The sequence below is a fragment of the Cinclus cinclus genome, chromosome 27, assembly GCF_963662255.1.
Source record: "Cinclus cinclus chromosome 27, bCinCin1.1, whole genome shotgun sequence".
NCBI lineage: Eukaryota > Metazoa > Chordata > Aves > Passeriformes > Cinclidae > Cinclus > Cinclus cinclus.
In genome coordinates, this window is record NC_085072.1 from 6717330 (window position 1) to 6729853 (window position 12524).

Sequence of the window (12524 nt, forward strand, 5' to 3'; positions counted from 1 at the left end):
ACCATTTTTCTCCATCTCTGTGGCTGCTGCTCTGAAATCTGCTGGATTCACAGAGTCCAGCCCTAGATATTTATTTGTTCGAGTCAGGTATGAACTTGTATAGAGCAGAGGTGCTGCTGTGGAAGGAGACACAGGTGTCGTGGGTTTGTCGGGCTGGGCTGGGCCCCTCAATCGCCGATAGACGGTCTAGGAACAAAGAGCCATGACAGAAAAATAGTACAAGCAGCAGATTTGGGATTTCAGGGAATGCAGTAATTTTTCAGAGTGCAATGTTTTCTTTGCTGCTGCTGGAAGTGATCACCTGCACTTGCCAGATCAGGTCCATTCTATCAGATAAGGATGGATGTTAAAGTCATTGCACAGCTGCAGTGTAAAAGCACCCTCCACAGCTGGGAGATCTGGGATCAATCCCTTTGTCCCTACAGCTCATGGCAGGAGACACAAGTTATTTAATAAAAAAATATATGATTTAGAGTGAAAAAAACAGGTGGGGGCAGGGGCAGAAAGCTGGTCTTTCCAGCTTTCCATTACACATGGAACATCTGTGGAAAAATGTGAGCACAAAGTCTCTGCCTAGACTGCACAGCAGGATGAATCCAGGCCACATTTCTATCATTAGCCCTCTCATTACACTTTCTGGGATTTACACCGTTTTATTTTCTGGCAAGAGACAGAAAGGTGAAATTCCCAGAAGAGAGCAACAGCACAGCTAAGCTCCAGCACCTCCCACATCCACCTCCCTCACTCTGAAGTGCCCCTCAGTCAGCAGTGCCTCTTTCCAGCTCGTCTGTCCCCCTCAGAATAAAAAGATAACCCCCAAAGAATTTCTCCTGATGTCAGCTCTCCTGAATGGTTTTGTTAGCTCTCAGGCAGGGGTACTGAGGCAGAAGGATCACCTCGTCGTCAGCCCTGCCCCAGCGCGCGCGGCTCTCGGGCCTCTCGCTGTCCTGGGCTCTGTCACTCTGCTGCTCCTGCTCCTGTGCCTGGCGCTCTGCCCGCGACCGGCTGAACGTGCGCTCGGCCTCCTGCAGGTCCGTCAGGGTCACACCCTGCAGGGAAACGGAACCCTTCCAGTTATGCACAGAAACACCGAACCCCACACTGCACAGGCTTGGAAGGGACCTTAAAGCACATCTCATCCCACCCGCAACCGTGGGCAGAGAGAGCCCAGGTTGCTTCAAGCCCCGTTCAATTTGGCCTTGGACATTTCCAGGGATTGGGCAGCCACAGCTTCTCTGGGCAGCCTCTGCCAGGGCCTCACCACTCTCACAGCCACTTCCCACTGTCCCATCTAACCCTGTCCTCTGGCAGTGAGAAGCCATTCCCCCTTATCCTGTCCCTCTAGGCCTTTGCTCAAAGTCTCTCTCCAGCTCTCTTAGAGCCTCTTTAGGCTCTGCAAGGGGCTCTGAAGTCTCCTTGGAGACATCTCCAGCCTGAAATTACATTTTCAGTCTTCTAGGTCAGTTTAAAATGCCACAAACTCACATCTGGTCAGGCTCGTGTTTCATCACTATTGTAAGAGAAAGGGAAGAATTCTGTTGCCTTTACTGTATTTCTCAGCCTACTGGAATAATCACTGACTCAAAGCTACCTAAATATATGTGATCACACTACAGACCAAGAGGAAGGTACATTGCAGAAAGCAAAGCTTGGAAATCTAATAATGTATTTCTGTGGGAGGGTTTTGTAATAACTGCTTGAAGGAACTTTTGCCAGAACCTCTCCAAAACAGTGTGAGTGCAGACAAGTCCCTTGTCCTAAGACATAATGTAAGAGCAGAAGAAAATCCTGCCTCTTTACAGAATCATGGAATAGTTTGGATTGGAAAGGACCTTAAAGCTCATCTCATTCCACCTGCTGCCAAGGGCAGGTATGCCCCCCACCATCCCAGGCTGCTCCAAGCCCTGTCCAGCCTGGCCTTGGACATTTCCATGGATGGGGCAGTCACAGCTTTTCTGGGCAACCATCAGCTCTCTTCATCCTACACATGAATGTGAGCATTTCCATTCTTTACCTGGGTAGACCTGCGAGTCTGGCGGGCCTGTCTGGATCGTGCCTTCCTCAGTGATTCTGCTTCCTCATCCCGCACCGGAGTCAGATATGACCTGGCAAAAAAAGGTGCAGAAGGGGTTAAAGTAAAAGCAGATGATCTGTCTTCCTGTCTCTATAAACTCCTCAGCTATTATTCTCTTTCTCACATACAAAAATTAATTTTGGCTCCATCTGCTATTGCTGTTTCCTCGGGACAATTTCCCCATGAGCACACTATACACACATGTTCACAGCACCTCCTCCCCAGAGCCTCTCAACAAACCCTTTAGTGTTGGACACATTCTGTTAAAAAGGTATACACCTATTCTCTACATTATTTGCTCCATTCCAAATCATTGCATCATTAGAAAAAGAACCCCACTCCTCATAAATGCCCTCTCTCTCAGACAAAAATCTCAAAACAGAAATCCTGTGCTGGTGCATTCCTCAAACCCTCCTTCCTGTCATTACAGTCACGATCATATTCCTGCAATCTGCTGCCTTCATGAATATGAAACCCATCACGCCAGGAGCCGCTGAACTGCAGGCATCACAGAGACACACACCTTAGAAAGAGCCATGGAATTAAATGACCTTCACGCTCTGTGTAAACCAAGTTCCTTAACACTGAAAACATCACAGTTAAACACAGACCTGGGCACAACTAGATTTCATCAAAGCCAGAAGAATTCAAAAGATTTATTCACAGGAAAATACATAAACTACACCCTCTGGCCTGGCAGTCACTGTGAGGAACTGATGAGGAATTGGGCAGTGCTTTGAGTCAAGGAGTACACAGCAGTAAATTATTTCCATGCTGGAGGAGAGGCTTCAGTCTTATGAACAGTTAATTAAACTTGACTCTTCAGCCTAGTTAATACAGAAAGATTATTCATACTGTCCCACTGTACAGGGATGAGGGTGCTGGAATGTTCTTTGCAGGTCTATCACTGCCAGGTTACCACTATACCAGAGGTCTGGATGTGTTCAAAGGGCAGTGGGGTAAGTGAGGGATGAAGGTGAATACACTTACTTTATCCTCAGACTCTTTCCTGGTTTCAGTCCACCAGCTTCATGGGAAAGGTAATGGGCTGGAGAAGATTTGTATCTGATCCAGTATGTTAAGACATTTATTAGAAAGTTCACTAAACTGCTGCACTGTGATAAAACCACAGATAATCTGGAATTTTGGATCATTCTAAAATAATCTGCCATTGTGGGTTCAATCTACCCTCAGGACCTGCCTTCAGTGCTAGTTCAGCTGTGCAGCAAATGCAGCCTGGCCTCCAGGGAGGAATCCCCCTTATGGGGGGTACAGTCACCTCCCAGATCCTCAGGAACTGTGGGGTCATGTAAGAGTCTTCTCACCTGAAACTGCTGCAAGGATTTGACCTGATATATAATGCCTTGAACATCCCTGATCTCCACAGGCCAAGGACAGTACAAAGGACGGAGTCTGTGTCAGGGATGCTGCACTGGAGGGCCAGGAGGGCCAGGCACTGATGTCTGCTCTCTGTGACCAGGCACAGGACCTGGTCAGGTCACAGGAGATGAAGCTGTGCCAGGGCAGGGTTAGGTTGGATATTGTGAAAAAGGTTTTTCCCCCAGAGGGTGCTGGGCACTGCCCAGGCTCCCCAGGGAATGGGCACAGCCCTGAGGCTGCCAGAGCTCCAGGAGAGTTTGGACACTGCTCTCAGGGATGCACAGGATGGGATTGTTGGGTTGTCTGTGAAGGGCCAGGGGTTGAACTCAATGATCCCTGAGATCCTTTCCCACTCAGGAGATTACATGCTTCCTTGAACTGTGCCCTGGGATCTGCCTGCAATGGAGATATCCCCAGCTGAGGGCTTGCAGAACTGCACTCCCAGGGTGTGATTTATCACCTTCACGAGGAGTCCCCAGCACATCCCATGTGGATGCACTGCAGAGGAGCTCATTTCTTCCTATTGATTATCCATACAGATACATGAGCTGTGATGGATATGCCAACACAGGAAGCGCCTACACTTCAGATGGATGATTGTCTCCCAAGAATCTGCTGTTTCATGAACAAAAAAAAAGCTGCTGTTTGATGAGTGAAAGCTGTGCAACTCCTAATTTTGCAGAGCAGGAGCTCTCCTGCTCTCCCTGCTGCAGTGTGTGCACTGTCCAGGTAATAGCACATTAAGGAAACAATAAGCATTTTCTGCAGCTTTTGACACAAGCAGAATCACTGCTGTTTGCCCAGCAGCCAGAAGCAATAAGCCACCTACAGGAAGAAGACATTTGTAAAATATTCTGCAAATGAAGTTCAGAGAAGTAGTAAAAAAAAAAATTCCTGAAATACATAAACCAAGCAAATTTTTAGCTCAGTACGGAAGGCAGTTTACTGCAACGGCTTTGAGTCAGTGGAATTTAAATCAGTGCAATTTACTCTGCAATAAGGACACAGGTATGTAGGAGCTACAGGGATAGAGAGGACAAAACAGGTTTTCAAATGAGTTCCAGAAAAGGTTTGGCAAATCCGTGGGGACCAGGTCAGCCCCAGGTATGGGCAGGGGCTCTGCAGCAGGGGTAGCCCAGGCACTTGCAGGAGACTGCAGGATTCCCTTGGTGCAGTTCAGCCACAGATTTGCTGTGGGTATGGCAAGAGAAAAACCATTTTGGGTCTCTTACCCCATCATTATCCCAGGTTTTTTCCCCTCTGCTCCCCCAGAATTTATATAAAAATATAGATATGTTACAGTATCTACCATTAACAATTCTGGGGTCCAACCTGTAAGAGGGACTTGGTCTTCAGCTGACTGTATTGTGCAGGTCAGCATGGCTCAGCCTGGGCTGCAGCCACCATTGATTGCCAACTTTCGGGTTCTTTCCATTTACACAATTCATCACTTCCTGGAGTTCACCCAAAGCCATTTACAGCATGAGATAAGCAAATTTTCTGAGGCAAGTCAGCAGAGCCACTGCACAGTGACAGAGCTGGTTTCTGCCGGGGAGCAGCCCCAGCCATTCTGGGTGCCAAAGGAGGGGCTGTGCTGTCAGTACCTATAACTGCACATAGGTGTGCCCTGCTTGGGACCCTGTGTGTTTTGCTTTTTAATTTGGGGGGAGGGAGGGAAAAGACAGATTTTACAATGCGTTGCTTTGCTTACAAACTGAATTTTGAGAGACCTGAGTATCCTAAGTGGGCTGGAAGAGAGAACAAATGCACAGGAAGGAGACAGTGAGTTGGAGGCAGCTCAGGGCTTGGCTGGGCTGGATGGCACAGATAAAGCAACACACTGCTCTCCAAAGCAAAAACACTGCAGAGCACAGCAGGCTGCAGGGCACAAGCACCAAATGGGGTGTGAGGTGCCCTCTGAACAATCCACAGAGGTTTTAATTATGTTTTAAAAGAACATGGTGCTTGCTGAAGTGCAGTGCCTGTGTCGTCCTATTAATTCAAGTAAATATCTCAGGATCCACGCAGATCTTCAAAGGAAAGGTCCTATAGGTTGTGTTTCATGGCAATACACTTTCTCTGAGAAATACTTGCAATAAGAGTAGGCATCACACCAAGTTCAAGGCATGTACAAAGCAGAAGAGATTTTTACCAGGGTTTTGGCTGTAAGTTCAAGGAGAAGAATAGAAATTGTTCAAGATGTGTGTGTGAGTGAGAGTCAGCAAAACCACTGCAGAGGTTTATAGCTCCCATGGACAGAGATAAGTCTGTCCTGCTGCCCTGAGAGAGCTACAGCCTTCTGGCTTGTGTATTAGCTAGGAAAAAAACTGGTAACCCACTGATGAACCTGGCTACCACTTAATTATGCCTATTTTCAAGAAAACACCTATTTTTGTCCGTCCACTCCTTCATCAACAATAGTGTAAAACTCAAATGGATCTCAACTACTCATGACCACATCAAGGCAAAAGGAGCTACAATACAATACTAATAGAAAAGGAGATTCAAACCAGGAAATAGGAAGGCTGGATATACAGGCTGGCAAATCAGGAAATACAGGAGAAAATATGTATGCTAGAGAATGCTGGCCAGAGGAAAAGAAAATTTTGTGAGGAGAAACACTTCCCAAGTCAAGGGTGAACAATGCAGAAAAGAGAGTTACAATGCCCTGTTGGCTGGTGCATAGGTAACAAGAACAAAAGATTAATTTATCCAAGAAACATCGTCTTCTGATAATCCTTTGATGACACTGGTCTCTTTCCTGCCATCCTGAACTCCCTCAGGCACTCAGAACTTTAAGTGTTTCTGGCAAACACCATTTATCACCATGGAGTACTTTGGCAGAATGTCACCAAGTCCTAGAGGGAACAACAAGAATGTGCAAAACTTGGGAGTTTTACAACACCTGCATTTGGTAGAGCAGATGTGGCTGCCCCATCCCTGGAAATGTTCAAGGCCAGGTTGGATGGAGCTTGGAGCAACCTGGGATAGTGGAAGGTGTCCCTACCCATGACACAGGGGGGAATTAAATGAGCTGTGAGTTCCCTTCCAACCCAAAGCTTTCTGGCATTCTATGAACACCTGGCAACAAATTTAGAAGCTAAACATCCACCAAGTTCTACATCTGCTCTCTTTTCAGACTGGGTTCAAGGAATTTCATTCTGCTGTCAGGACTGAAAACTGAGATACACCCCCACGAGCTGCATTGGGCCATGACAGGTTCCCTCCATCCCTGTTAGGTCCGTCTTCAATAAATCCAGGTCCCACAGCCAGCACAGTAAGAACATAAACTGTACACAGCAACTGGTTTATCATTACAGTTTTTCCCCAGTCTCTGGGAACAAGACTGCTGGTTGTGAACTGGAGCTGGGCTTGATGGGGCTCTTCTGAAGGAACGCTCTTCCTAGGCCCTCTCCAAACCCTCTCACCTCTTTCTAGTTTAGAAGTGACTCTGAACTACACTCAGTAGACTAGAATCAACAGTGACAGTTTTCTTGGAAGCCAGGACAGACTTTTGGATCTTCCAAATCCAGGTAACACAGGTAAGGGGAGCCAGGAAGAAGTCTGGCTCCCTGTGCACAAGGAGATGTCCTCACCACATGGAAAGCCATGTGGCTACTCAGACATAAAATGTTTGAAATTTCTCTTCTTAAGAAGAGTACAGTATCCCTATTCCAAACACTGACGTGATTTAAAGTCTTTGTTAGACATGTATCTATTTCTCAGGCACATACACACATGTATCTATGTTCATATATACATGTATATACACTAAGAACTCACACGCACTGTGAAAAAAGAGGAAGATATGAAAAAAAAAAATCAGCAAAAGCCTCGAGTACAGATACTGTCCCCCTGGAAACAACTGGAAAAGTACAGCATCCCAGCAATGCATTCCTACAAACTGGAGAGCTGCCATTAGCAAATAACTATCTGTAATCTGGAGGAGGGACAAGAAGCAAGTGCAAGTTTTGCAGGCAACAATGCTGACAGCAGTTCCCAAAATACAATTCCTTAACTTAGTAAATGAACTATGACCCCAGCAGCGAGTCAATCATTGGCAACTACATGGAAACAGTTGGAAAAAGAAACTTTCCTGCTCTTTTATCCAAGCAACAGGTTTTGGTTCTACCCTGAATTCATCCCTGTGCTATGTTCTGCCCATCAGCCCACCACAACTGGAAATGGTCATTAGAAAAACTGCCAGAAGCTGGATGTGCTCTGAGACACCCTTCCAGGCAGGAGAGAAGGATAACACATCAGACTGAGGGTTGGAGCTGGGAGTGAGGGGGGAGACAGCCTGACAATGCCCAGTTCTTTAATAAACTGAGGACAGAAGGATAACAAGATCATAGTCCTAAAGCCTTTCACAGCTGGCTCGGAAAAGCTTGGCTGAGAATTAATTCCCCATTGTCAGGCTTGTGCTGCTGGGAGCTGTCATGTTTCAATCTGGACAATGAAGTCTCAGCTTGTGCAAGTTTCAGTGGGTGAATTTCAGCCCTTTTGTTACAGGTTGATTAGCAGGTTCACTAGCAGCAGATAAACTTCTTTATTTCTCACAGCTCTGCTTTGCTCAACACGTTCAGGTGCTGATCCAAGAGATTATGAGACTTGTGATCTTTGTCACTTGTTAATCAAAACAACCAGCTCCCTTTATCCCTGCAGAACTCCTCTTTCCATGGGACATTTACAATGGGGTGAGGTTACACATATGGCAGCTGAGGCTACAAGAACACTTCCCACCAGGGAGTTCTGGACAATTTTGGTCCTGTCTCATGCCCATTCCCTGGAAGTGTTCAAGGCCAGGTTGGTTGGGGCTTGGAGCCACCTGGTCTAGGGGAAGGTGTCCCTGCCCATAGCAGGAGTGGGATGAGATGAGCTGTAAGATCCTGACCAGCCTCCCAACCCAAACCATTCCATGGTTCCATGTTCAGTTCTGTGTGTGCCCCTCAGACAGCAGAGCTGCTCCTTCTGTGCTGTGTCCCCACCATGTCCCCACGGCAGCTCCTTGCACCTCTCTGGCAGCCTGGACTTCTCCAGTATGAAGTGAGGAGCGCTCAGGTTGCAACTCCAGCTGGGAACACAGCCCTGCAGTCCCTCTGCCAGAGCAATAAAATACAGCATTGGTACTCCTGAGAGCTCACCAAGTTTGGGGCTGGGGGAGTCAGCACATATGTGAGAAGCTTTTAATGATCTATGTAATCCCTTCACACTAATTAATGTCACTCAGCATTATGGTGAAGAGTGAAAAGGCAACAAACATCACAGTGATCTCATTCCCTAAACTGGCTGCAGTAACTGTTGCTGTGAACTAAGACCTTTAAACTTCTGCCAAAAGAGAATACGTACTTGTTCAAAAAACATAAACGATCCAGAAATTATTTCCGTAAGAAAAAGGCAGAGTGCTGCAGCCTCAGAGCAGAGGCAACCAACAACACCTGAACTGACAGTATGACCTGTCTCTGAGACACTGAATGTGTCAGCTGTGACCACAAGTGCAAAGCTTACCAGGATGGAATATTTTGGAATGGCTTGTGTTCAGCACAGGACTTCAGGTGTCAATACACAGCACTGAGGGGACTGTCACCATGACAGGGAGTAACATGCACTGTCTGCAGTTCTTAGGAGCTGCAACCTTGCATTAAAAATTTGCTGCAGGAACTGGAGCAGGATGGAACTCCACTTCCTGCCACTGATAGATGAAACCAATATCCTGCCTCTGCCAGCATCCCTCTCATTTTCAATTGAATCAACACAATTTGACATTTTTCAACAACTTTAAGCAGACCTGTTATAGCTTTCCCAAAAGCTGATTTACGGTCTGTAACAGGAAATTTTCCAAGGCAGAAAATTCCTCGGGGAAAAAAAAAAATTAAATTGGCAAAACTCTGAGTATTAGGGAAATTGTCTTTTGCAACTAAAAAATAAAATAAAATCAAAACTTGATGGTGATAAAGAAGGTTCAGCTGCTGGACCAGATAAGCCTGAGGAACGATGTTTGCCTACCAGTGCATTCCAACAGCCTTCCACTGCCACCTTGTGGGAGCACGAGATGCCCAAGCAGCTCCAAGGAACAGGACCACAGATCAGCCTCAGCTGAATTACACAAAATATCACTGAATATTAATAATGTACCAAAGATTTCCATTTCCTACTGAGCTCCCATTGCAATTTCTTAGCCCGTGACTTTGGTTAAATTTCTAGTATCCACTGTTCTCAGGGACAGAAGATTAATTAAGTCTGCACAAAAACTTTTCAAATAGAAATGCCAGGAATGTTACCTGGGTTCCTTGGCTCCTCCACCTGTCACATCCCCAGGACAATACTGTGGAGCACAGAATTTAGAAGAGCAGCTGATTTAGAGCTGAATTAGTTCTCAGCTGTAGTGACACACAGGATCTCTACAATAATGTCAAGAAAATCCTTGGCTTTAATGGCTATTTTGGACACAGAGAAGTAGCTGAACTTGTCAAAGTTAGTAAAGCCCAGCCCCTGAGCATCCAGGCAGTGGCACTGGGATGGCACTGGAGCCAGAAGGTGCCATTCCTGCTGTTAGAGCAAGGGTGAAGTGCATGCAGCAGGGCAGTGGTTCCCATTAGTAAGCCAAGAGGAACTGCACACACACTCAGCATGGACAGGGCTGGGGAAAAGCAGCTTTACCTTCTGCTTGCTCCACGCTGCCAAGCTGCAGTTCTTTTACAATGCTTAGCTCAGGTGGTTCCTGCTTCCTTTCTTTGACCATTCTTGAAGGATCCTGCATGGACTCCTGCTTTTGTTAGCAGGGCAATCTATGGCCTGGGCTCTCCCGCCCAAAGCAAATGCCAAAATACCCACCTCCCTTGCCCTGAGCCCTGGGTGGATAAAGCCCTGGCAGCTGAGCATGCAGCACACACCTGCTCACCGCCCCTACAGGAAATCACACTGACCCCAGCCCACACCTCGACCTTACTCCAAATAAAAATGCAGCCTGATTTCTGATCCAGCACAAGCAATCTTGCCTCTTCCCAACATGGACAATCCCACAGCCAGCAGAATTCCTGCCCTCCCACATCATCTGCACCAGCAGCCTTTGAAAAAAATGGACAACTTTATCTGAAAGCGATTAACTGCAGAGGCAGTGGCAGGGAAATGCTGTCACAGAAGGTGCCAGATGATCGTTCAGTTCTTCACAGCAGAGAGAAACCCCTTAACATCTTGATGTCCACTGTGTAGTGTGGACAGGAATCCTTCCCTTGCCTTGTAGCAGCTCCTTGCATGAGCATCCCACCGCTCTGCTTCCCCAGGGACCTTTCCCAGGAGATTAAGACCACACAGCTTTACAGTGGTCAGTGATAAGGATTATAGAGTCAAATGCTATTAAAAAAATGGGAGCTACTGCTCACAACCTTTTCTGCCAGTTCCTCCCAAGTGATAGTTAAATACCTCCTGAATGTAAATCTGATAGCTGAACTTTCACAGAGATCAGGGGCTTTTATTCCATTTGTCAGATCCAAAGGGTTAAGGGGCATATCAGGTGACACATTCATGCTCTTCTTAGAGGAGACACACTCAGAATGCTTACAGGACAAGAACCATGAGGTAAAAGGACTTCACAAAAATTGTTCATCTAACGATACATTAGATGTTCATCTAACCTCCTCCAGTGGAGGAGGATTCAGTTATTAACACATTAATAATATGTGCTACTATAATTAGCAGCTGGATCCTTAGAATGAAAATAAATTCCTCTTGGGAGTGAAACAGGAAACAGAAGTGTTTGTCAAACACAGTTGCCTGGCATGTCAGTGAATTTCCTTCAGCTGAAAAGCATTTCTAGGGGAGACTTCACAGGGTAAGAAGGCATGGGCTGAGCAGAGCCACCAGCCTCAAAGCTGCCCAGAAAACAGGTCCACCTCACTCCTACTCCAGATTTATCATGGAATGGTTTGGGTTGGAAGGGACCTTAAAGCTCATCTAGTCCCACCCCCTGCCATGGGCAAGGACACCTTCCACTAGACCAGGTTGCTCTAAGCCCCATCCAACTCAGCCTTGGACACCTCCAGGGAATAGGCAGTTATGTGAGAAACTGGTCAGAATAAATTAAAAAGGAAGGAGGAGAAAATGAGTTTCCTGTCTCTAAGAGCGTGTCTGATTGCAAGTGCCAGAACCACCCTGCTGGAACCTTCCTGAGGAACAGAAGAACACACACAATGGCAGAATTCAGTTGTTTAAACACAGAGGGGGGAGGGAGGGTAAAAAAAAATCCTAGTTCCTGCCAAAACAGGGGAGATTTCAAATTCAAGTACCCTTTTAAACAGGCCACATAACTGAGAGCACAGACTTGCCTTTCAGAAGTTCTCAGGCAAAGCGTGTCTTACCCCACATGCCAGCTGTGGGCTGCACAGTCACCTTTCCTGCTGTTCTGGGAACTAAAACTTCCATAGCGTATGAAAAGCATCAACCAGACTTCCCAGACTTTCCTTCCTGCACAGATATCGCATGGCTCAAGTGATATTCCAGTATGGCAGGATCTCCTGCAGTCCTCTTCTAAGCCCACAGGACAGAGCTCTGAGCAGCCCAGACTTGTGACACCAGAAGTACTCTGGTGGGGGCTGCAGTACAGGACTCTCGGGAGAAGCCTGCACTGAACCTGCACAGACAAGGGTGCAGAGAACTTGGGGAAGAAGCTTTTGGTGGCACTAGAGGTCGCTGTCACCTTGGATGAAGGTGGATAATCCAGCATTGGGCTCCAGACAAAAAGACCCCCTATTCCCCACCATCTATGCGCATCCAGTAGGAATAAGGAAGCTGTTAATTCTGCCCCGGGAAGAACAGGGTCTGTGTGATGTACTGTAGGCACAACATCCACACAGCTGAAATCCACCCTCAGCAGAGCCAGGGCTGTTTGAGTTCAGTGGACAAACACACTAACAATGGGAGACAATTTGCTTTTGGCAGGAGATCATCCAAATGGACAGACTGCACTGTTCATCAGCAGCTCCAAAATTCCCAGAAAAAACCCAGAAGAAACTCTCTGGCACAAGTACTGGCTGTGGGAGATGGCAAATTTCCAGCTCACAGCAGCAGCACA

The 12524-nt window shown here is 46.8% G+C and overlaps 1 protein-coding gene across 6 annotated transcripts in view; it reads right to left on the reverse strand.

The window, feature by feature from the left end:
* Window positions 1-12524, reverse strand: part of PPP1R12B (protein phosphatase 1 regulatory subunit 12B) — a 148640-nt gene that overhangs the window by 55730 nt on the left and 80386 nt on the right. For all 6 annotated transcript variants that reach the window (XM_062509641.1, XM_062509640.1, XM_062509642.1 and 3 more), the window contains exons 15-17: window positions 2015-2105; window positions 897-1049; window positions 3-186 (exon numbers count right to left, since the gene is read on the reverse strand). In XM_062509641.1, the coding sequence (XP_062365625.1) occupies window positions 3-186; window positions 897-1049; window positions 2015-2105 (428 nt within the window). The remainder of the gene's footprint in view (window positions 1-2; window positions 187-896; window positions 1050-2014; window positions 2106-12524) is intronic.